Genomic DNA, 25,349 nt, shown 5'->3' with positions numbered 1-25,349 from the left:
ATGTTACTAATGTACTATATACCATGTTGTGTATGTCTGTGTTCATGATGATACAATATGTAGTACAATGAGCAAACACAGTATTAACTACATGTTACTAATGTACTATATACCATGTTGTGTATGTCTGTGTTCATGATGATACAATATGTAGTACAATGAGCAAACACAGTATTAACTACATGTTACTAATGTACTATATACCATGTTGTGTATGTCTGTGTTCATGATGATACAATATGTAGTACAATGAGCAAACACAGTATTAACTACATGTTACTAATGTACTATATACCATGTTGTGTATGTCTGTGTTCATGATGATACAATATGTAGTACAATGAGCAAACACAGTATTAACTACATGTTACTAATGTACTATATACCATGTTGTGTATGTCTGTGTTCATGATGATACAATATGTAGTACAATGAGCAAACACAGTATTAACTACATGTTACTAATGTACTATGTACCATGTTGTGTATGTCTGTGTTCATGATGATACAATATGTAGTACAATGAGCAAACACAGTATTAACTACATGTTACTAATGTACTATATACCATGTTGTGTATGTCTGTGTTCATGATGATACAATATGTAGTACAATGAGCAAACACAGTATTAACTACATGTTACTAACGTACTATATACCATGTTGTGTATGTCTGTGTTCATGATGATACAATATGTAGTACAATGAGCAAACACAGTATTAACTACATGTTACTAACGTACTGTATACCATGTTGTGTATGTCTGTGTTCATGATGATACAATATGTAGTACAATGAGCAAACACAGTATTAACTACATGTTACTAACGTACTATATACCATGTTGTGTATGTCTGTGTTCATGATGATACAATATGTAGTACAATGAGCAAACACAGTATTAACTACATGTTACTAACGTACTATATACCATGTTGTGTATGTCTGTGTTCATGATGATACAATATGTAGTACAATGAGCAAACACAGTATTAACTACATGTTACTAATGTACTATATACCATGTTGTGTATGTCTGTGTTCATGATGATACAATATGTAGTACAATGAGCAAACACAGTATTAACTACATGTTACTAATGTACTATATACCATGTTGTGTATGTCTGTGTTCATGATGATACAATATGTAGTACAATGAGCAAACACAGTATTAACTACATGTTACTAATGTACTATATACCATGTTGTGTATGTCTGTGTTCATGATGATACAATATGTAGTACAATGAGCAAACACAGTATTAACTACATGTTACTAATGTACTATATACCATGTTGTGTATGTCTGTGTTCATGATGATACAATATGTAGTACAATGAGCAAACACAGTATTAACTACATGTTACTAATGTACTATATACCATGATGTGTATGTCTGTGTTCATGATGGTACAATATGTAGTACAATGAGCAAACACAGTATTAACTACATGTTACTAATGTACTATATACCATGTTGTGTATGTCTGTGTTCATGATGATACAATATGTAGTACAATGAGCAAACACAGTATTAACTACATGTTACTAATGTACTATATACCATGTTGTGTATGTCTGTGTTCATGATGGTACAATATGTAGTACAATGAGCAAACACAGTATTAACTACATGTTACTAATGTACTATATACCATGTTGTGTATGTCTGTGTTCATGATGATACAATATGTAGTACAATGAGCAAACACAGTATTAACTACATGTTACTAATGTACTATATACCATGTTGTGTATGTCTGTGTTCATGATGATACAATATGTAGTACAATGAGCAAACACAGTATTAACTACATGTTACTAATGTACTATATACCATGTTGTGTATGTCTGTGTTCATGATGATACAATATGTAGTACAATGAGCAAACACAGTATTAACTACATGTTACTAATGTACTATATACCATGTTGTGTATGTCTGTGTTCATGATGATACAATATGTAGTACAATGAGCAAACACAGTATTAACTACATGTTACTAACGTACTATATACCATGTTGTGTATGTCTGTGTTCATGATGATACAATATGTAGTACAATGAGCAAACACAGTATTAACTACATGTTACTAATGTACTATATACCATGTTGTGTATGTCTGTGTTCATGATGATACAATATGTAGTACAATGAGCAAACACAGTATTAACTACATGTTACTAATGTACTATATACCATGTTGTGTATGTCTGTGTTCATGATGATACAATATGTAGTACAATGAGCAAACACAGTATTAACTACATGTTACTAATGTACTATATACCATGTTGTGTATGTCTGTGTTCATGATGATACAATATGTAGTACAATGAGCAAACACAGTATTAACTACATGCAGCTGGTTTATATGGCTGGGAAGTGGCTAGCAGGACGTGTGTGTTTGTTGACCTGGGCTTTCATCAGTTGTCTTCTGGCCCTGAGGCTGGTGGCCAGTCTCTTTGGGCTTGTTGCCCGGCTCTCCGGCTGTCTGAAGTACTCATAGAGGCGATTAGTCCACTGGCCCATGGAGCGGATGTGTAGCCACAGAGTGTCTGGAGAGGAAAGCAGAACTGGGTTGAGAGGTGGATCCGTTTGGTCGGAACCCGTACTGGCTGTCGGTCAGCAGATTGCACTTTTCATTGAACCTGTCTAGTAGCAAATAGTTTTCCAGTATTTTGGAGAATTGTGACAATAATGAAATGGGTCTGCAGTTTTTAAATCGGTGTCTTTCTACGGGTTTACATGAGAGTCTGACTTCTGGGATTTTCACATTGCCTGGAACCTTTCCAGACTGAAGGGACGTGTTGTAGATGTGGGTTAGCGGTTTTGCAATACTTTCGATTTCTTTAATTTCACCCCCTTTTCTCCTCAATTGTACTTGGCCAATTACCCCACTCTGCCGAACCATCCCGGTCTCTACTCCACCCCCTCTGCCGATCCGGGGAGGGCTGCAGACTACCACATGTCTCCTCTGATACATGTAGCGTCGCCAGCCGCTTCTTTTCACCTGACTGAGGAGTTTCGCCAGGGCGACATAGTGCGTGGGAGGATCACGCTATTCCCCCAGTTCCCCCTCCGCCCCGAGCAGGCGACCAGAGGAGGCGCTAGTGCAGTGACCAGGACATATACCCTCATCCAGCTTCTCACCTGCAGACACAGTCAATTATGTCTGTAGGGACGCCCAACCAAGCCAGAGGTAACACGGGGATTTGAACCAGCGATCCCTGTGTTGGTAGCATTGGCTGCGCCAGCGGATTTTTATTTGGGGTGGTCAGTCGGAGTTTGACTGTTAATTGGGGGAGGGGGGGCTATGGAACTGTGGATATACCAGAATATGCACACATGTCCAAACGCAATCACACGTGTTAAGAGTGGCTAATACACACACAGCAATACAGAAGTACAACACAATCAGACTCGAGCTCAAAACAGCGAATGTGCAAACACACACACACACACACACACACACACACACACACACACACACACACACACACACACACACACACACACACACACCCAGAGCGGATCAGCGACAGAAATACCATGCACCACTGTTGGTCTAAAAACAGCGTATCAGACCTCAATCCAGATCAAAACCAAAACTGCACAAACGTGATATGACAACAATATAACACAACGATATGACACAATGATAAAAACGCATTTTTAGGTCTTTTTGGATATGTCTAAGTTTCAATAAAGACATTTTTAATTACTCGGAGTGCCTTGGTCAGAGAGATTTGTTCTCTTTTTCTCATCTGAAACTACTAACGAGGTCACGTCATAGGATACCATGGTTTCATCTGGTTCCAGTTTTATGCCTTGGACCTTGTCCACAAAGTCAATGGAGTTTTGGATATGGTGAGGTGTTTCGCCCACTAAAGGGGTCAAGATGTTGGCTATATGTTTGGCAATGTTGTACGTGACCGAGTTTATGCTGCTGACGATGGGCCTGAGGGGGGTTCCATCTTTATGGATCATAGGGAGTCCATATATGCATGGAATGTTATCTTGATGGTAGAGACGGTGGTATTGTATCCGATCAATGGTTCCTCCTTTCTGTAGTTTCTGTAGGTACTCTATTATTCTCCTCTTGTAACCACTAGTAGGATCGCGTCTCAGAGGTTCATAGGTGTCGGTGTCGCTGAGTAATGACGTGATCTTGGCGTGGTAGTCTGTGGTGTTGAGGATCACCGTGCATCTCCCCTTATCTGCTGGAAGGATAGTGATGTTTTCGTCCTTGCTCAGGGCTGTCATGGCTTTCCTTTCCTCCATGGTTAGGTTGGAAGGAGGGAGTTTCGCATTGGACAGAGCTGCTGATACCTTTAACCTAAGCTGTTCCGCCTCGGTTTCCGTTAGCTTGTTTTTCCTTATGGCTGATTCTGTAGATGTGATGAGGTCAACTATAGGTAGTTGTTTGGGTGTCATGGCGAAGTTCAGTCCTTTGGCTAAGACCTCCTTCTCTGATTGGGTAAGTACCTTGTCCGACAGATTTTTGATCCATCTGTTCGACTGCCGTTGCTAAACATCGGAACACAAAAGAGCCATTGACATCAATAGCTCTGATAACGACTCCAAAGAGGCTAAATATCTGAGTTTCATCACCAGCCAGTCAGACTAGCTTGGTCTAGTCAGAAAGGCACGAACTGAGGAAGCCTCTTGGATGAGAGGTGAAACGTCTTCATGGATATATAACCAAGTCCAGTTGCACTTGATTCAATTCCTTTGGATAACTATGACCTGGATGAATGAGAACATTCACAGACATTTCTTTGAATCTTCATCAATGTGAAAATGGTCAGGATGCACGATGGAATTACTGTCCCCTTTTCAGATCCAGTCTACCTCAAAGCAGATGTCTTGGATCCAGCCTTTTCTCTGTCTTGTGAGGACAAGGTGGAGGTGGCACAAAGAGTGAAAAGTAAATATTATTGAGTTTAGTGTAACTTCTTCTTTTCTCATAATTTGAACTAATTGACTACAACAATAATATTTTCAGTTTAACCCACTGCATCACCAACACTCTAATAGTAATAAGGGCCCTTTTGTTTTTGCTATACTTTTACATGTTTTGCCAGAACTGATCCTGCAAGATGCTGCAGAGACTGAGCAACCTGTACCTCTTGTTGATGAGGAAGAGCGAGAGGACTCTACCTTTGGGCAAGAGAGAAAGGGCTGTTTGCCGCATACCATAAGAGGCAAAAGAAGGATGTTGGGACCACTCCAGCACTACAGCTAAGTCACTACCTTGACATATCTGAAGGACAAAATGCCCTCTTGTTCTGGGCAATGAACATGAGGGCTCTTCCGTCACTGTTCCGAGTGGCCATCAGGGTCTTGGCAGTGCCTGCCTCCAGTGCTCCGGTGGAGTGGGTTTTCAGCCATGGTGGCATCATAATGCAGCCCCATCGTGCACAAATGACTGACAGACTTTTGGCCAATTTTGTCCTTTGCAAGTGCAATGCATCATAGGGCCCTGAGATAACAGAGAAAGCACAAACCTGTCGATAAATTAAACTGTTTATGCATTTCACATGTTCTATCTCTCACTCACTCACTCACTCACTCACTCACTCACTCACACATACATACACAATACACCATCGTCATCATCGGTAGTCACTCGGGGTCGAGTATGACTGTCCTCCTTCTTGGTCCTTGTGGGTCTTCAGGTGGGTGACTAGGCCGATCCTGGAGCCGCATATTTTGGTGCAGTGTGGGCAGGGGTGGGCAGTGGTAGTCGTAGGATTGGTTTGGGCCTTTTTGGTGGAAACTCCCTCCTTTCTGAGTCTGTGCTTGTCTTCTGCAGCACGTTGGAGATCATTATTATATAGTGCACCTCCTTCCCAGACAACTTTTCTCCAGGTTGCCCTGTTGGTTGCTGTGTCCTCCCAGGTCTTAGGGTCTATGTGGCATTTTGTGATGTTCGCTTGAATGTTATCCTTATACCTTTTCTTTTGACCTCCCAGGGCGCGTTATCCAGTGAGAAGCTGGGAGTATAGGACTTGTTTTGGAAGGCGAGAGTCAGGCATACGGATGACATAGCCAGTCCATCTGAGCTGGTGTTGGGCAATGGTGGCAGTGATAGCGGGAATGTTAGCCTCCTCCACGATGCTGGTGTTGGTGCATCTATCTTCCCAGGTGATCTTGAGGATTTTTTGGAGGCACCTCTGATGATGTGCCTCTAGTGCCTTCAGGTGCCTGCTGTATGTGCTCCAGGATTCTGATCCATACAGTAGGGTGGGCAACACTACTGTTCTGTAGACCAGAATTTTCGTCCTGGGCTGGAGGTCACGGTTTTCAAAGACCGTTTTCCTCAGTCTTGAGAAAACCCCACTGGCACAACTGAAGCGGTGATTTATTTCCTCATCAATATTAGCTTTAGAGGATAGGAGGCTTCTGGGGTATGTAAAGTGGTCCACATTTTCCAGTCTGGTTTTGTCAACATAGATAGTTGGGGGTGGAGCAGGGTTATTTGTGTTGGGTGGTGGCTGGTAGAGGATCTGGGTCTTTCTTATGTTAACCAAGCTGCTTGTATGCCTTGGCAAAAGCATCCAGAATGCACTGTAGGTCCTTTTCTGAGTGGGCCACAATCACATTGTCATCGGCATACTGCAGCTCCGTGATGGATATGGTGGTGGTTCTGCTTTTAGCCCTGAATCTGTTGATGTTCAGGAGTTGTCCGTCAGTTCTGTACATGATTCTGACTCCTTGTTGCAGGTGTTTACCCATAAGATGGAGGATAGCAGAAATGAAAATGGAGAATAGGGTAGGAGCAATGTCATTTCTCCTGCACACACACACACTCTCTCTCTCTCTCTCTCTCTCTCTCTCTCTCTCTCTCTCTCTCTCTCTCTCTCTCTCTCTCTCTCTCTCTCTCTCTCTCTCTCTCTCTCTCTCTCTCTCTCTCTCTCTCTCTCTCTCTCTCTCTCTCTCTCTCTCTCTCTCTCTCTCTCTCTCTCTCTCTCTCTCTCTCTCTCTCTCTCTCTCTCTCTCTCTCTCTCTCTCCATGAATCAGGTTTTGTCTCCCATCTTTGGGATCTGCATGGTATTCCTCAGACATTCAGGCCAGTGTGCAAATTGTAGGCTTACTCGAAGGTCAGTAGCAGTTGTTTTGATGTGCCTTATAATGAACGATTATAACTTTAAGGAAGGATTTTTTTTTTAGGTATCTAGAGTGTATCAGTAGAGAGAGAAGGACAGAGAAAATATGAATTGGTTAGTGGGGAGGGATGCATTGTTTGCACTACTTTTTTATTATTAAGTTCAGTCGCACTTGTTTAACATGCTTTTGACATGTCTTTTGAAGGGTCTCGGCAGTGCCTGCCTCTCGCACTCTGTCTCAGTCAGTCTTACACTCTCTATGAATCAGATTTTGTCTCCCATCTCTGGGATTTTCATGGTTTTTCTCCGACGTTCAGGCCAGTTATGCATTTACAAACTACGTGAATCATTCTGTAATCGTTATCGCTCTCTCTCTCTCTCTTTCTGTTTCTCGCTCTCTGTCAAATTCAAATTCAAATTTGCTTTATTGGCATTACAAGCATTCTCATATTGCCAAAGCATTAATAACATATGATACTACTACTACTACTTTCGGCTGCTCCCGTTAGGGGTCGCCACAGCGGATCATCCATTTCCATTTCTTCCTGTCTTCTGCGTCTTCCTTTGTCACACCAGCCGTCTGCATGTCCTCCCTCACCACATCCATAAACCTCCTCTTTGGCCTTCCTCTTCCCCTCTTCCCTGCCAGCTCCATATTCAGCATCCTTCTCCCAATATACCCAGCATCTCTCCTACACACATGTCCAAACCATCTCAATCTTGCCTCTCTTGCTTTGTTTTCAAACTCTCCAACCTGAGCGGTCCCTCTAATATAATTGTTCTTAATCCTGTCCTTCTTCATCACTCCCAGTGAAAATCTTAGCATCTTCAACTCTGCCACCTCCAGCTCCGCCTCCTGTCTTTTCGTCAGTGCCACTGTCTCCAAACCATATAACATAGCTGGTCTTACAACCATCTTGTAAACCTTCCCTTTAACTCTTGCTGGTACCCTTCTGTCACAAATCACGCCTGACACTCTTCTCCACCCACTCCACCTGCCTACACTCTCTTCTTCACCTCTCTACTGCACTCCCCGTTACTTTGGACAGTTGACCCCAAGTATTTAAACTCATATGCCTTCGTCACCTCCACTCCTTGCATCCTGACCATTCCACTGTCCTCCCTCTCATTCACGCATAGGTATTCCGTCTTGCTCCTACTGCCTTTCATTCCTCTTCTCTCCAGTGCATACCTCCACCTCTCCAGGCTCTCCTCAACCTGCACCCTACTCTTGCTACAGATCACATGTCATCTGTGAACATCATCGTCTGCCTGATCTTGTCCGTCAACCTGTTCATCACCATTTTAAACAAGAAAGGGCTCAGAGCCGATCCTTGATGTAATCCCACCTCCACCTTGAGCCCCTCTGTCATTCCAACTGCATACCTCACCACTGTCACACTGCCCTCATACATCCTCATACAATACCACACCTCCTCTCTCGGCACCCTGTCGTATGCTTTCTCTAAATCTACAAAGACACAACGTAACTCCTTCTGACCTCTTCTATACTTCTCAATCAACATTCTCAAAGCAAACATCACATCTGTGGTGCTCTTTCATGGCATGAACCCATACTGCTGCTGCTGATCATCACCTCTCCTCTTAACCTAGCTTCTATTACTCTTTCCCATATCTTCATGCTGTGGCTGATCAACTTTGTACCTCTGTAGTTGCTACAGTTCTGCACATCACCCTTGTTCTTGAAAATCGGTACCAGTATGCTTCTTCTCCACTCCTCAGGCATCCTCTCACTTTCCAAGATTGTGTTAAACAATCTAGTTAATTCCGGTATGGCGACCGAGTGAAGCAGACGTACAGAGAACAGCTCCTGAGCGATTTCGTAAATCCTTACTATTCACATCAACAGTAAATCTCGAATTTATTCAGTGTTGCAGGAACGGGCTACAATATAAATTTTAACAATGTCTGGCAAAAATAAGACCTGCGCCCAGAGAGGAAAAACTACGACCACAGGCCCTACCGTACCTCCAGAGCCTAAGCTAACAATGGCTACCGCAGGAGTAGCTAACTCCACTCTCACTATCACCGACCTGATAGTTGAACTGGAGAAGAATAGAGCAGTGATTTCTGCCCAAATACAAGCTTCACTGTCTCCTATTCAAGCGACCTTAAATGCGGTTCGAATCAAGATGGAGGATTTGGGCTCTCATATGATTACAATGGATACTGCCTCTCCGACCATAGCGACAGGCTAGCCAGCATTGAAACACAGCTGAAACAACTCCAAACTGAAAACCTTCATCTTAAGCACAAGACAGAAGACCTCGAAAATTGCTCTCGTCAGAACCACGTCAGAGTAGTTGGACTACCTGAAGGTTACGAGGGATGTTCGGCCACAGATTTTTTTGTCTACATTTTTCGTTGACATATTGCAAGACGAGTCGTTCAGCTGACCACCGGAGCTTGAAATGGCACACCGCACGTTGAGAGTGAAACCAGGGGAAGGAGAATGGTCCCGACCCATGATCATTCGCTTTCTACGCTACCAACAGAGGGACCAGGTACTAGCCATGGCGAGAAAACGAGGGCAACTTGTATATCAGGGTCAAAGGATCTTTATTTTTCCAGACATGAGCAGCGAGCGGGCCAAGAAGCACACCACATTTCTCACTATTAAGTTCACACTCCGCCATCCAGCTGTACTTACACTAGCACACCAGGGCGTGGCGCACAAGTTTCACACCGCAGAAGAGGCTGAAATGTTCTACAACCAACACCTGGCGAACTGATCTGAGTAAACAAGCTGGCAACGTACACGGCTCCTGAAATACTGCTGAGGCTTTGCTATTCGGTCCGGGCCAGGCTCAGTTATATAAACAATTAAATAATTCAAGGGGTCATGGTGGGCGGCTGATATGGCTACCGTGCACCTCGGCCCTTTTTTGAAATGTGATTATTTCAACCAGACGAAAGTTCCTCGTTGTAACACTAACGTTTGATTTTGGATTGTGGACCTTGTCGAGTTTGTAAAGAAGATATGCACGTAAGACAAACCGTATCTGAATCTGCAACTCTCTTTATTGCTTCTCCAGCTCTCTCCAACATGTCCAACAATCCCCTCATGCACCCAGCAGCGCCCCCACTACTAAGTCCTCCCACCAGTCAAAGACATGTCAATCAATCATCTTATGAACTAACATACAATAACACCACATCTCCCCTTTCTACAGAACAAAGGGTAGACTGCCTTTGTCTCATCAGACTTCAGAGGATTATTCTGCCTCTTTTGTTGAAAGGTCCGTTCCTATCTAAAACCTGTGTGGAAGAACAGTGTTAACATAGGCACTTTAGTGATTATTCAATCTAATGTAGTTTAGCAATAGCTGTCTCTTAAATTCTCACAGTGTTACTTAAAGTGCTCAAAACTACACCCCATAAACCTTAACATAGTCTTACCATAACATAACATAACACATGGTTTCTTTTTTTTTTCAGTCGAAGGTTAAGCCTACTAGGTTTAATGATGGCTCTCCCAGACCTGGTTCTGGGAGCAGGAGTCTCTGCAGGTGAGACTTGGGGCACCACAGCATGTGACATGGGCACCTGCATAGGAGTTAGCTCTGGTGTTTGTTGCTGTGGTGGAGAACCTCTGTCTTGTGCAGACGTGTGTAGAGGTATCAAGTGCTAGCGGCTGCGTCTCACCACCCTCTGAGGTAGATCCATCAAGTAAGACCTCAGAGTGGGGTGGTTCTGGAACATAGTTTCAGACATCTTTGCGTTGGTTTCCCATATCTGTTCTCCTGGTGACAAGTCACTGAGAGCTTTGGCCCAGTGTTGCCTGTTGTAGTTTTCAGCATCTGACATCCTCTTCTCCTTTTCTAACTGCGCCAAAGTGATGCTGTCAGGCAGAGCAGGGTCCAGCTGAGATGGAAGAGTCGGCACCGTGGTGCGAAGACGTCGGCCCATGAGGAGCTGAGCTGGGCTGTAACCACTCTGGAGAGGTGTAGCTCTATAGGCGAGTAGAGCCAGGTAGGGGTCTCCTGCCTTTTTCAGGAGGTTTTTCATGGTCTGGACTGCCCGTTTTGCTTCACCGTTACTCTGTGGAAACCTCAGGCTGCTGGTGATGTGTTTAAACCCATACGAAGCCGCAAAGGAAGTGAAGGCTTGTCCAGAAAACTGTGGCCCATTATCCGACATCAGGACCTCCGGGATGCCATGGCGGGCAAAAATCGACTTTAAATGCACAATGACGTCAGTGGACCTGGTGTGAGATAATTGTGCAATCTCAACATACCTGGAGAAGTAATCAACAACAAGCAGCTAAGTTTTACTTCCCAGGACAAACAGGTCCGCTCCCAACTTTTGCCGTGGTCTTTCAGGGCGTTCTGATGGCACGAGTGGCTCTTTGTGATTGTGTCGCTCTTGTATGCATGTCCTGCAGTTGAGTACCATTTCGTTTACTTGCTGGCTGAGTCCTGGCCACCACACAGACTGACGAGCACGTGCTCTACACTTTACCACACCTAGGTGTCCTTCACGTAGTTTGACTAGCACGTCGTTCCGCATTGCTGAAGGTATTACGAGCCGTGTGTCTTTCAGCAGTAAGCCGTCTTTCACTGTGAGTGTAGCTCGCTCTGGCCAGTAGTTTTTCATCACCGGTTTTTGTCTTGCATGTGCTGGCCATCCTTCTGTGCACAGTGTCATGACGCGTGAGCAGACACTGTCAGCTTTCAGTTGCTCTTTCAGATTTTCCATGTATGAAGGGCTGACAGGTAGGCTTTCCATGACACAGTCCACATAGATGTTGGTGCTCTCCATCAGCTCCTGTTCTGCTGTGGACATGCGTGATCTCACAGGTGAGCGTGACAGTGTGTGAAAGTGACTTTCCTGGCACGTGCATGATGGAGTATGAGTAGCGCATCAGCCTCATCCTGAAGTGCTGGATTCTTGGTGGCAAAAGATCCAGTGCTTGGGCTCCAAGTAGGCTGAGAAGGGGTTTATGGTCCGTTTCCAGACAGAAATGTTTTCCAATGAGAAAATCACGGAACCGTTCGCAGGCCCATGTGAGGCCCAGGGCCTCCTTCTCTACCTGCGCGTACCGTTGTTTGGTTGGAGTGAGCGACCGCGATGCATAAGCCACAGGCTTCCATTCTTCCTCCCATCTCTGGAGAAGAATGCCCCCCAAGCCATACGATGATGCATCGGCTGACACTTTGGTGTCTCTGTGTGGGTCGTACATGGCCAGTACAGAAGGAGAAGACAGTGCTTTCTTCAGCGTTTCAAACGCCATCACCTGGACCACGTCCCAGACCCAGCAGTTTTTCTTTGAGAGGAGGTCCCGAAGTGGCTTATCTTTTTCCACCAGCTGGCTGACCATCCCAAGAAAACTCCTCAACTCGCCCACATTTGTAGGCTCCTTCATCTCTGTGATGGCCTCTGTCTTTCTTGGGTCGGGGCAGATGCCCGCGGCTGTGATAATATGGCCCAGGAAGACCACCTCGCTCTTGGAGAATTCACACTTGTCCACATTCAGGGTGATGCCTGCTTTTTCCACTCTTTGTAGCACAGCCTGGAGTCGAGTGTCATGCTCTCCCTGGTCCCACCCCCACACCAACAGGTCATCGATGTGGCAGACCACACCTTCGAGCCCCTCTATGACCTCAGCCATCCTGCACTGGAAATGTTCAGGTGCTGAGGCGATGCCAAATGGAAGATGGTTAAATTGGAGCCGCCCAAAGGGTGTAATGAATGTAGTGTACTTGACCGATTCCTCTGTAAGTGGAATCTGCCAGAACCCCATGTTGCATCCAATTTGCTGAACAGTTTTGCTCCAGAAAGCGTTCCGAGGCTCTGTTCTACTGACGGCAGAATGTATTTTTCACAGCACACATACTCATTCAAGCCGGTCAGATCCACACATAACCGCACGTTTTTACGGTCCTTCTTGGGCACGACCACCATGGGAGCACACCAGTCAGTCGGCTCCTCCACCCTGCTGATGACGCCCAGGGCTTCCATGCGCTGGAGCTCTTCCTTGACTTGGCCCACCAGTGGTAGTGGAATCCTCCTGGGGGTTTTCACAGAATATGGCACGGCCCCTGGTTTAAGCTTGATGGCGTACGGTTGTTGTAACATGCCTAGCCCACTGCACAGCTTGGGGTAACCTGTCTTGACGGTCTCCATGTCCATGCTGTCGACACAGATGAGCAAGCCAAGGGCTTTAATGGCTGGCAACCCGAGCAAGGGCGCGCTCAGGTTTTTGACCACATAAACCTTCTCCATGGTCTGCTTGGCTCCTCTCCTCAGCTGCAGTCTGGCGAACCCCGACACATCCAGAGATATCCGTCCTGGACCCAACACTGGTTTCTCTGCTTTGCGGAGAACAGGCTGCTGTGCATTTGAAAAAATGTTTTTAAACTCAGTCTGTGACACAGCAGTGACATATGCTCCAGTGTCCAGTTTGAAAATGATGTTTTTGTCCATTATGCTTATGTCAGCAGTCCATGTTTCATCATCAAATGTCATAGAGCCGAGAAAGAAGCATTCCTCCTCTTCCTCTACACCATGCACAGCTTTGCCTGCACGGCACACACGCTGGTAGTGGCCCTTTTCCCCACAGGAATGACACGTGGCATCATTGGCAGGGCACTCGTGCGTTGGGTGCGGTGTGCCACCACATTCGTAGCACTGGGAGCCCTTTTCATTTTTGCTCTGACTGCTGTGTGGCTTTGCTCCATTGCTTTTAAATTTGTTGCATTTCGGCTTTTGCTGTCTGCCTTTAAACACCTGTCCACAGAGCTAAGATCCATCTGCTTTACACCACTGGCGTCACTCCTCCGTGTGTTTTGCTGCTGTTTGATCTCCTCTGATTGGCTTGCCATGTTAACAGCTTTGTCCAGGTCTGAGTTTTTTTCCATTTGCATGCGTTCTGAGAGCCGTGTGTCAGCCAGTCCAACCACTATCCTGTCCCTGATAAGTTCGTCTTGCAATGTCCCATAATGGCAGTGCTCTGCTAATGCATACAGAGCAGTGATGAATGTGTCGACAGTCTCGTTTGCTTCCTGTTTGCTTGCGCATATTGAATCGTGCGCGTTCGTAAACAATGTTCTTCTTCACTACAAGGGATGACTGAAAGCCATCCCTTACTTTGGTGTATTGGCGCTGGTCTGCATCGCTGAGCTCCAAGCCTGTCAAAACATCATCAGCTTCGTCTCCCATACAATAAATCAACGTATTTACCTGGTTCTCTTCGGCGCTTGCTGTTAAGTTGCTTGCCTGACGGAATCTCTCAAATCTCCAAATCCATTTTGTCCACTCATGCGGCTTGGAAAAATCAAAGGGCTCCGGTGGCTGAATGCTAAACGTAGCGCTGGGTCTGTTAGCCACCCTGCTAACTCCTTCCCCACCCTGCTCGTCTTCGCTGTTACTCATTTAACTTGCTCACCAATCTCTTCTTTTTCCTTTTCAGGCGGCGCACCTTTTCCGTCCGATTCAGTTTCACGGCACTTCTGACACCATGTCGCGTTTGTAAAGAAGATATGCACGTGAGACAAACCTTATCTGACTTGCTTCTGCAGCTCTCTCCAACATGTCCAACAATCCCCTCACGCACCCAGCAGTGCCCCCACTACTAAGTCCTCCCACCAGTCAAAGACATGTCAATCAATCATCTTATGAACTAACATACAATAACGCCACAGACCTCTGCCATTGGAATATGGACATGTGGACTAAACATTACTTCCGGACACTACAACTGGACTTTTTCCACCACTGCTGCGATCGCCATGATATCGGCTTCCTCAAATCAAGTACACGAAAAACTGAGTCTCTTCGGACAACTACGCCACCCACTGAACATAGAAGTCTATTTCGGACTTTTCTTTTTTCAAACTGCAGTCATCTCAAAATCAGAACCCGCTTCTTTAATGGCTTTGACCCTTCAAGGTAATGTTGTGGAGTTTGTGTGTGTTTGCGTGTGCGATTAAGCATGTGCATACGTGTATATGTGCGTGTGTGTGTATATAGTTGCATGTGCATATGTATGTATGGGTATGTAGATGTGGACGTGCACACATATACATATACTAGGTTATTTTTTCCTGGCATTTTTGTGCTACTCTGCTCTGTTCCTGTTTTATTTCTAAATCTGTTGATGTGTGTTTACAGTACATACATACGTATGCAAGCTCGGTAGTGCTCTCTGTTTTAAGGATAGAGGGATAAGAAGGATAGTGCTTTCATTTAGTTATTCCGGAAGTTAATAAATAGTTTTGCCTGCTGCTCATCACATTTGGGAAGATGAGCATAGGAACAGGGGGGGAGGGCGGGCTGGTATGGGGGGGGGTATGTTTTTGTTTTGCTTAGTCTTTTTTTTGTTTTGTTTTTTTTTGTTTGTTTTGCCCATCACCTGTTTTTTGAATTCGGATTGGCACGTGTCTGTCACTCTTCTTGCTGCAATATCTTACTGGGTTTGTACGTATGCCTGACGACTTTTCAACTGAACCAAGTCACCGTATCCCATTCTCATTTGACTTTCAGAGATTGTTATGACAAATAACCCAAGCAGTTCAGTGAGAGTGAGAGGCTCCATCAAAATTATCTCGTGGAACGTAGGGGGCCTGAATGGACCTGACGCATGCTAGAGTATTTTCTCACTTGAAACATTTCAACACAGACATCACATTCTTACAAGAAACACACTTGTGTACGATAGACCACCAACGACTTAGCAGACCCTTAGCAGACCCCTTAGCAGGATAGGTCATATTTTTCACTCTACATTCAACCTTAAAACGAGAGGCGCAGCCATCTTGATTAATAAAAAAGTACATTTTATTCCCCCTTGAACCCAGCCACTGAGGATGCACAAGCCAGTGCATCCTTAGTGCCGGTCCCAAGCCCGGACAAATGGGGAGGGTTGCGTCAGGAAGGGCATCCGGCGTAAAATCTTTGCCAAATCAAATATGCGGATCATAAATAAGACTTACATACCGGATCGGTCGAGGCCCGGGTTACCAACGACCACCACCGGTACTGTTAACCAGCAGGGTGTCGGTGGAAACTATGCTACTGTTGGGCGAAGGAGAAGGAGAGGGGGAAAGCATGTCCAGAGGCAGCTAGAGAGGAGGAAGGGTAGGCATGTGGAGGTGAGAGTTGGAACTTTGAATGTTGGCACTATGACTGGTAAAGGGAGAGAGCTGGCTGACATGATGGAAAGAAGAAAGGTAGGCATACTGTGTGTGCAAGAGACCAGGTGGAAGGGGAGTAAGGCCAGGAATATCGGAGGTGGGTTCAAACTCTTCTACCATGGTGTGAATGGGAGGAGTAATGGGATAGGGGTAATTCTGAAGGAAGAGTATGTCAAGAGCGTGCTGGAGGTAAAGAGAGTGTCAGACAGAGTGATGAGTATGAAGCTGGAAATTGAAGGTTTATTGCTGAATGTTATCAGCGCATATGCCCCACAAGTTGGGTGTGAGATGGATGAAAATGAAGAATTCTGGAGTGAGTTGGACGACATGGTGGAGAGGGTACCCAAGGAGGAGAGAGTGGTGATTGGAGCCGACTTAAATGGACATGTTGGTGAAGGGAACAGAGGTGATGAGGAGGTGATGGGAAGGTATGGAGTCAAGAAGAGAAATGTGGAAGGACAGATGGTGGTCGATTTTGCGAAAAGGATGGACATGGCTGTGGTGAATACATATTTCAAGAAGAGGGAGGAACACAGGGTGACGTACAAGAGTGGAGGAAAGTGCACACAGGTGGACTATATCTTATGTAGAAGGCGCCATCTAAAAGGGATTGGAGACTGCAAGGTGGTGACAGGGGAGAACGTAGCAAGACAGCATCAGATGGTGGTCTGTAGGATGACTTTGGAGACCAAGAAGAGGAAGCGAGTGAAGACACAGCCGAAGATCAAATGGTGGAAGTTGAAGAAGGAAGACTGTTGTGTGGAGTTCAGGCAGGAGTTAAGACAGGCACTGGGTGGTAGTGAAGAGTTGCCAGATGGCTGGACAACCACTGCAGAAATAGTGAGGGAGACAGCTAGGAAGGTACTTGGTGTGTCATCAGGACAGAGGAAGGAAGACAAGGAGACTTGGTGGTGGAATGAGGAAGTACAGCAAATTATACAGAGGAAAAGGTTGGCAAAGAAGAAGTGGGATAGTAAGAGAGATGAAGAAAGTAGACAGGAGTACAAGGAGATGCAGCGTAAAGCAAAGAGAGAGGTGGCAAAGGCAAAGGAAAAGGCGTATGGTGAGTTGTATGACAGATTAGACACTAAGGAAGGAGAAAAGGACTTGTACCGATTGGCTAGACAGAGGGACCGAGCTGCAAAGGATGTGCAGCAAGTTAGGGCGATCAAGGATAGAGATGGAAATGTGCTGACAAGCGAGGAGAGTGTGCTAAGAAGGTGGAAGGAATACTTTGAGGGGCTGATGAATGAAGAAAATGAGAGAGAGAGAAGGTTGGATTATGTAGGGATAGTGAATCAGGAAGTTCAGCGGATTAGCAAGGAGGAAGTGAGGGCAGCTATGAAGAGGATGAAGAGTGGAAAGGCAGTTGGTCCTGATGACCTACTGTGGAGGCATGGAGATGTTTAGGAGAGATGGCAGTGGAGTTTTTAACTAGATTGTTTAACACAATCCTGGAAAGTGAGAGGATGCCTGAGGAGTGGAGAAGAAGCATACTGGTACCGATTTTCAAGAACAAGGGCGATGTGCAGAACTGTAACAACTACAGAGGTATAAAGTTGATCAGCCACAGCATGAAGATTTGGGAAAGAGTAATAGAAGCTAGGTTAAGAGGAGAGGTGACGATCAGCGAGCAGCAGTATGGTTTCATGCCACGAAAGAGCACCACAGATGCGATGTTTGCTTTGAGAATGTTGATTGAGAAGTATAGAGAAGGCCAGAAAGAGTTGCATTGTGTCTTTTTAGATTTAGAGAAAGCTTATGACAGAGTGCCGAGAGAGGAGGTGTGGTATTGTATGAGGAAGTCAGGAGTTGCAGAGAAGTATGTAGGATTGGTGCAGGATACGTATGAGGGAAGTGTGACAATGGTGAGGTGTGCGGTTGGAATGACAGATGGGTTCAAGGTGGAGGTGGGATTACATCAAGGATCGGCTCTTAGCCCTTTCTTGTTTGCAATGGTGATGGACAGGTTGACGGACAAGATCAGGCAGGAGTCTCCATGGACAATGATGTTCGCGGATGACATTGTGATCTGTAGCGAGAGTAGGGTGCAGGTTGAGGAGAGCCTGGAGAGGTGGAGGTATGCACTGGAGAGAAGAGGAATGAAAGTCAGTAGGAGCAAGACGGAATACCTATGCGTGAATGAGAGAGAGGACAGTGGAATGGTCAGGATGCAAGGAGTGGAGGTGACAAAGGCATTTGAGTTTAAATACTTGGGGTCAACTGTCCAAAGTAACGGGGAGTGCAGTAGAGAGGTGAAGAAGAGAGTGTAGGCAGGTGGAGTGGGTGGAGAAGAGTGTCAGGCGTGATTTGTGACAGAAGGGTACCAGCAAGAGTTAAAGGGAAGGTTTACAAGATGGTTGTAAGACCAGCTATGTGATATGGTTTGGAGACAGTGGCACTGACGAAAAGACAGGAGGTGGAGCTGGAGGTGGCAGAGTTGAAGATGCTAAGATTTTCACTGGGAGTAACGAAGAAGGACAGGATTAGGAACGATTATATGAGAGGGACCGCTCAGGTTGGAGGGTTTGAAAACAAAGCAAGAGAGGCAAGATTGAGATGGCTTGGACATGTGTGGAGGAGAGATGCTGAGTATATTGGGAGAAGGATGCTGAATATGGAGCTGCCAGGGAAGAGGAGAAGAGGAAGGCCAAAGAGGAGGTTTATGGATGTGGTGAGGGAAGTCATGCAGGTGGCTGGTGTGAATGGCTCTTTTTTCAATGTGAATTATTCGAGGGTGTTAGCCTAATTTTACTCTGCATGCATTGTAGGGAGACTTCCTCTGGACCTGGAGGATTTGCTTACAAAATTCTGCATGCAGGCTTTCGATTGGATGTTTTTCCCATTTTCCGAATTCGTGTTTTGTGAGAGGACTCCAAACCTCGCTGCCATATAGTGCATCTGGCTCAATCACTGATTTGAATATTTTGAGCCGGGTCCTAACTGGGATGTCAGCATGTGTTGACTTTTTGATGACATAGAAAGCCCTTCTTGCCTTCTCTTTCAGTTCATTAAGGACAAGTTAAAATGTCAGTGGACCTGATCTTCAACGCTAGGTGTGTGTAGTTAGTCTATTGTTGGATTTTAGTTGTTCCTAGGGTGAAGTTGTACTTTGTTCCCTGACATCTGGACCTTTTATGGAATATAACTATTTTAGTTTTTCAGGGTTAATGGCCAGGGCCCAGGTCTGACAGAACTTTTCCAGCAGAGCCAGGTCTTGCTGTAGACCCTCTTGTGTTGGTAACAGCAGAAGAGGTGTGCCCAGCTGCACTCGGGCCAACGGGAAGAACACAAACACCTGAGGGGAGCTTTAAAAACCTGCGGCTACCCCAGTTGGACCTTTGTGAAAACTGCAACACGTTCCAAAAAGACCAACCAGGTGAGCGATGAGGAGAAAAGGAACAGAAGGAATAGCACAGTCATCCCGTATGTTTCTGGGGTCTCCAAGAAACTCAGGAGAATTTTTAAAAAACACCACATCCCGGTATACTTCAAACCCAGCAACACACTCCAACAAAGACTGGTTCATCCCAAAGACCGTGTACCACACACCCAAAAAAGCAATCTGGTGTATGCTGTACAATGCAATGAGGATTGCACTGACCTATACATAGGAGAAACCAAACAACCACTACACAAACGGATGGCCCAACACAGAAGGCCACACTCCTCAGGACAAGACTCAGCAGTCTATGTACACCTAAAGGAGAAGACACACTCCTTCGAGGACAGCAACGTACACATTTTGGACAGGGAAGATAGGTGGTTAGAAAGAGGGGTGAAGGAAGCCATCTATGTGAAACTGGAAAAATCATCCCTCAACAGAGGAGGAGGTCTGCGACACCACCTATCTCCACTTACAATGCCGTCCTTTCATCTCTACCCAGGAGACTCAAGAAGCCTAGCCTCCAAGAACAACAGTTGGTCACTAACGGCTCCAACCACTCTCATGACCACTGAACAATGAAGTCGAAACCAACACCCCCAACCACCGTCGCTGCTAAACATCAGACCACAAAGAGCCACGCATATCAATACCTCTGATAACAACGGGCGTTGCTAAACATCGGAACACAAAGAGCCATGGACATCGTTAGCTCTGATAACGACTCCAAAGAGGATAAATATCTGAGTTTCATCACCAGCCAGTCAGACTAGCTTGGTCTAGTCAGAAAGGCACGAACTGATGAAGCCTCTTGAATGAGAGGCGAAACGTCCTCACGGATATATACCAAGTCCAGTTGCACTCGATTCAATTCCTTTGGGTAACAGCAGAACCAGGTCATGTGCATAAAGCAGGAACTTGATTTCGGAGTCATGTAAAGTGAGACCAGGAGCAGTAGATTGTTCTAGTACCGTTGCCAGTTCATTAATATAAATGTTGAAGAGGGTTGGGGAGATTGGGTTGCCCTGGGTCACTCCACGCCCTTGAGTGAAGTTTGCAGTTTGTTTGTTTCCAGTTTTAGTAGCACATTTATTGTTTGTATACATTGATTTAATGATGTCGTATGTTTTCCCCCTACACAACTTTCCAGTATATAAAATAGGCCCTCATGCCAAATTGAATCAAAAGCTTTTTTAAAATCAACAAAGCAGGCAAAGAGTTTCTGTTTGTTTTGATTTACATGTTTGTCAGTTAAGGTGTGGAGGGTAAAAATATGGTCTGATGCCCTGTAGTTTGGTAAGAATCCAGTCTGGGCTTTACTCAAGACCTTGTGCTCCATAAGGAAGTCTATGAGCCTTGTGTTCAAAAAACTACAAAACACCTTCCCCAGATGACTGTTCACACAAATGCCTGGGTAGTTATTAGGGTGGAGTTTGTCTCCACTCTTGAATATGGGCGTGATGAGTCCTTCGGTCCACATGTCAGGGACATGTCCCACACTCAGAATCAAGTTGAACAGTTTTACTATGGCCAGTCTTCATTTGGTGTCAGTGTTTTTTAACATTTCATTTAGTGTTCTGTCTGCTCCGCATGCAGAGCGTGTAACTTTTCTTTCAGTTCTTTTTCAGTCATTTGGTAGTCTAATGGGTTTTGATATGTTTTAATAGCTGATCGTAGGTATGCATTTTTTCATATATTTCACTTTGCTCTGGGTTCATTGTTATTTTACTATATAATATCTTGAAATGGTCTTTCTATGCAGCTCCATGGTGTTTTTTTATGTAGTGGATTCCAGTTGTCTCAGAAGTGATTTGTTTTAATTGATACTTCAATTGTTTTTAATCGCTTTTGTGTAAACTATCCTCTCTTCATTCTGAGTGTGTTTTTGTACTGTTTCAATGCTTCACAATAACAAAGGTGTAAGTGCTGCTTCTCTGGCTGTCTGTGTTTCACATTTGATAACTTTCTGAGGTTTTCCTCATGTTTTTGCATTCGAAGTCAAACCATTTTTCTATGTGTAGATTTTTAGATTTTGATCGGGAGCTCTTCAAATTGGATATAGATGCCAGTTGGTCAAATATTTCATTTATATTTTGTACAGCCAGACTTACTCCTTCTTTATTGTGAAGGTAGGTTTGAACAAGATAACTATCTATAAGTGATTGAATTTTAGGTTCTGGAATTGCTTTCTGATATTCTTCTGTACTGTTTTGGGCCCATCTGTATTGTTTGTTGATATTGTACAGCTTACTGGGTTTAGTTTTTGTGTTAGATGTTTCTGCCTTGTTAAGATACGCAGTAATTTGGCTGTGATCTGACAGAGGTGTTATTGGCTTGACTGTAAATGCCCTGAAAGAAAATGGATCCGAGTCTGTGATTACATAATCACAATACTGCAGCCCAGAGATGAACTGTAGGTGTACTGTCCAAGATAGTCCCCTCTCATTTTACGATTAACAATATACAGACCCAGACTCTGACAGAGATCTATTAGAGGTGACCTGTAGCTGTACTGTCCAAGGGAGCCCCCTCTCATTCTACCATTAACAATGTACACACCCAGACTCTGACAGAGATCTATTAGAGGTGAACTGTAGGGTTACTGTCCAAGAGAGTCCCCTCTCATTCTACCATTAACAATGTACACACCCAGACTCTGACAGAGATCTATTAGAGGTGACCTGTAGGTGTACTGTCCAAGAGAGTCCCCTCTCATTCTACCATTAACAATGTACACACCCAGACTCTTGACAGAGCTCTATTAGAGGTGAACTGTAGGTGTACTGTCCAAGGGAGCCCCCTCTCATTCTACCATTAACAATGTACACACCCAGACTCTGACAGAGATCTATTAGAGGTGAACTGTAGGTGTACTGTGCAAGAGAGTCCCCTCTCATTCTACCATTAACAATCTACACATCCAGACTCTGACAGAGATCTATTAGAGGTGAACTGTAGGGTTACTGTCCAAGAGAGTCCCCTCTCATTCTACCATTAACAATGTACACACCCAGACTCTGACAGAGATCTATTAGAGGTGAACTGTAGGGTTACTGTCCAAGAGAGTCCCCTCTCATTCTACCATTAACAATGTACAGACCCAGACTCTGACAGAGATCTATTAGAGGTGACCTGTAGGTGTACTGTCCAAGAGAGTCCCCTCTCATTCTACCATTAACAATGTACACACCCAGACTCTGACAGAGCTCTATTAGGCATTCCCGCTTTCTGTTGACCTGCATGTCAAAGCTTTTTCTTGGGTAGTGAACTATATTCTTGAGATAATTGTGACCAAATATGTGACTATTACCCTTGTCTGTAGTAAAGTCAGGCATATGGCCTATTCTTGCACTTGGGTCTCCACAAATCAACACCTTCCCCTGGGCCTGGAAGTGGTTGATTTCATTGTGGAGACAGGGAAAAATCTCCTCATTGAAGCAGGGAGACTTAGAGGCGGGATGTGTAGGGCACATAGATAGGTATCTTGGCTGGAGTCAGTGGTCTTTTTTAATTTTAAGCCAGATATGGGTAGTTTCTCCTTTTACTTGTAAGATGTAGTTTTCCAAATCAGATTTATACCAAATGGTGATACCCCCTGAGTCTCTTCCCTTGTTAATTGTGGGATTTTTTATAGAAGAAATTATAATTTTATGGTAGCCTGAGGGGCAATGGATGAGTGCATCTGATCTACACCAGGTTTCTTCAAGAATAATTATGTCGATGTTTTTAATGTTTTGTTGGAATTCCAGGGTTTTACTTTTTAAACCAAACAAAAATGAACTCAGGCCCTGGATATTCCACATCGAGACTGTAAGGGACGCCATGTTTAAGAATTTCGACTAATGCAACTGAATTAATAGTACAGATCTTTTCGGTTTTCAACAAGATAAACAAATTGTTTATATAACACTTATATTTTCAGTATATCAAATTACAATTTATAATGTTAAACAATTAAAATAAAGTACTGTTGATGTGTATATATGGATTATTATGTACACATACATATAAACACACACACACATTTATATATACACACACACACACACACACACACACATACATACATACATACATACATACATACATACATACATATACTACATAGTACATGTTATATATAATTTATTATATAATATTATATAACACATAATAATACTATGTATTATTTTTTCTCTCTCATTGTGCCACTTAGCTGAAGAGTTTAGCTGATATGAGGCTGAGAAGATACCTTATCTCCCCGAGGTTAGGATTGCTGCTGGCGGGGCCTTTAAGTGCTGCGGCATAGCTCTGCTGCTGCTGTGGGCTGGGGCTGTACATGTGTTGCGCTGGGCTGTAGGCCTGTGGGGTGGTGTCCAGTCTGTGTTGGCTGGGTCCCAGGTCAGGGTGTTGCGGTGCAGGTCTAGGCTGGTGGTGGGGATAATGTGCTTTGGGTTGTCTCGGTAGTGTAGTGGAGTAGGGTCCGCTGTGGGTCATCTCGGTGGTGGAGAAGGGTAGGGTCCACTGGCATGGTGAGCTGGGGGTCATCTCGGTGGTGGAGAAGGGTAGGGCCTGCTGGCATGGGGTCCATAAGGTCCTCTGCTGTTCCTGGGGGGACTGCTGCTGAGGCTGCGACTGAGGGCCACATCTTTCAGGGTTTTTGCAAATATGCCAACTATTTCCTTGCGAAGGTGGACATGGTCATAAAGCTCATAGACTCCTAGAGTGGGGTGATGAGCCAGGTGGACATTTGGCATGTGATAGCATTGGCGAGAGATTCTCCATTGATCCACTGAATGGTCATGGGGTGGAAGTCTGTCCTCGGCAGGAGGGTTGACAATGTCATTCTGCTGTTAGGGAAGGTGTTCGAGGCTTTTTGGGCCACCCTCCTAACCAACTCGGCCACTCTCTCTTGCTGTGCCTTCAGGTCATTGGTTCCAGTACGTATGATGATGTTACTGGGATCACCTAGACTGGATTCGGTCAGCAGCTGCAGGGCATCGTCTGTCTTAGCACACCAGACCTTAGCAACTCTGTGGCCAGGAAATTGTTTCTGCTCATTAATAAATTTGCCGTTAGAGTCGATGAGGATGACTATGTCAACGTCTGTGCATTTGTCTGTCTTGGCTTTTTGTTTTTTCTGGGGCCTGGGCATGTCAGTCTCTGTGGGCAGTGGTGATGATGGACCAGTGGTATGTGTTTGAGTGCTGGAGGGGCCTGGCATGGAGTGAGGGGTGGGTAGGATTACCTGGGCTGTAGTGGAGGTGGTAGCGGTGGACATGCTTGGCTGTGGGGTCGGGAGTTGGGCGTGGTTGCTGTGTACATCCTCTCTCAGGCTGTGGACAGTCCTTTCACTGAGGAGCAGCTCCTCTCTGACAGTTGCCAGCTCCCTCCTCAAGGTCTCTCTGTCCTCCTGTAGTCCCTGCACCTCTCCTCTCAGCTCCTTCAGGGAGGCACTGAACTCCTCTTTCAGTTGGCCAAGTTGCTCTTTCAGCTGTTGTGTGAGTTCAGGTGTTATGGTGTGGGACCATTCCTTAAGCTCCACAAGCTCTACCTCCTGTGAACACACACTCTGCTTCAATAGGGACACTGCACTCTCCAGCTCATTGATGGGGTCTGTGTTCTCTTCTGTGTCTCTCTGCTCCGTGTGCCCCTTCCCTGTCTCTCTGCCTTTGGCCATTACAGAGTGATGCTGTGGGGCTTTCTCAGT

The 25,349-nt window shown here is 45.0% G+C and overlaps 1 protein-coding gene across 1 annotated transcript in view; it reads right to left on the bottom strand.

Annotated features, from left to right (window-relative positions):
* The window catches only part of nox5 (NADPH oxidase, EF-hand calcium binding domain 5), a 93,701-nt gene that overhangs the window by 29,489 nt on the left and 38,863 nt on the right, over positions 1-25,349 (bottom strand). Inside the window, exon 10 of the mRNA XM_056282232.1 lies at positions 2,423-2,565. Within this exon, the coding sequence (XP_056138207.1) occupies positions 2,423-2,565 (143 nt within the window). The remainder of the gene's footprint in view (positions 1-2,422; positions 2,566-25,349) is intronic.

This window comes from Lampris incognitus, chromosome 6 (assembly GCF_029633865.1).
Source record: "Lampris incognitus isolate fLamInc1 chromosome 6, fLamInc1.hap2, whole genome shotgun sequence".
NCBI classification, from domain to species: domain Eukaryota; kingdom Metazoa; phylum Chordata; class Actinopteri; order Lampriformes; family Lampridae; genus Lampris; species Lampris incognitus.
This window is presented reverse-complemented; position numbering and strand designations above follow the sequence as displayed.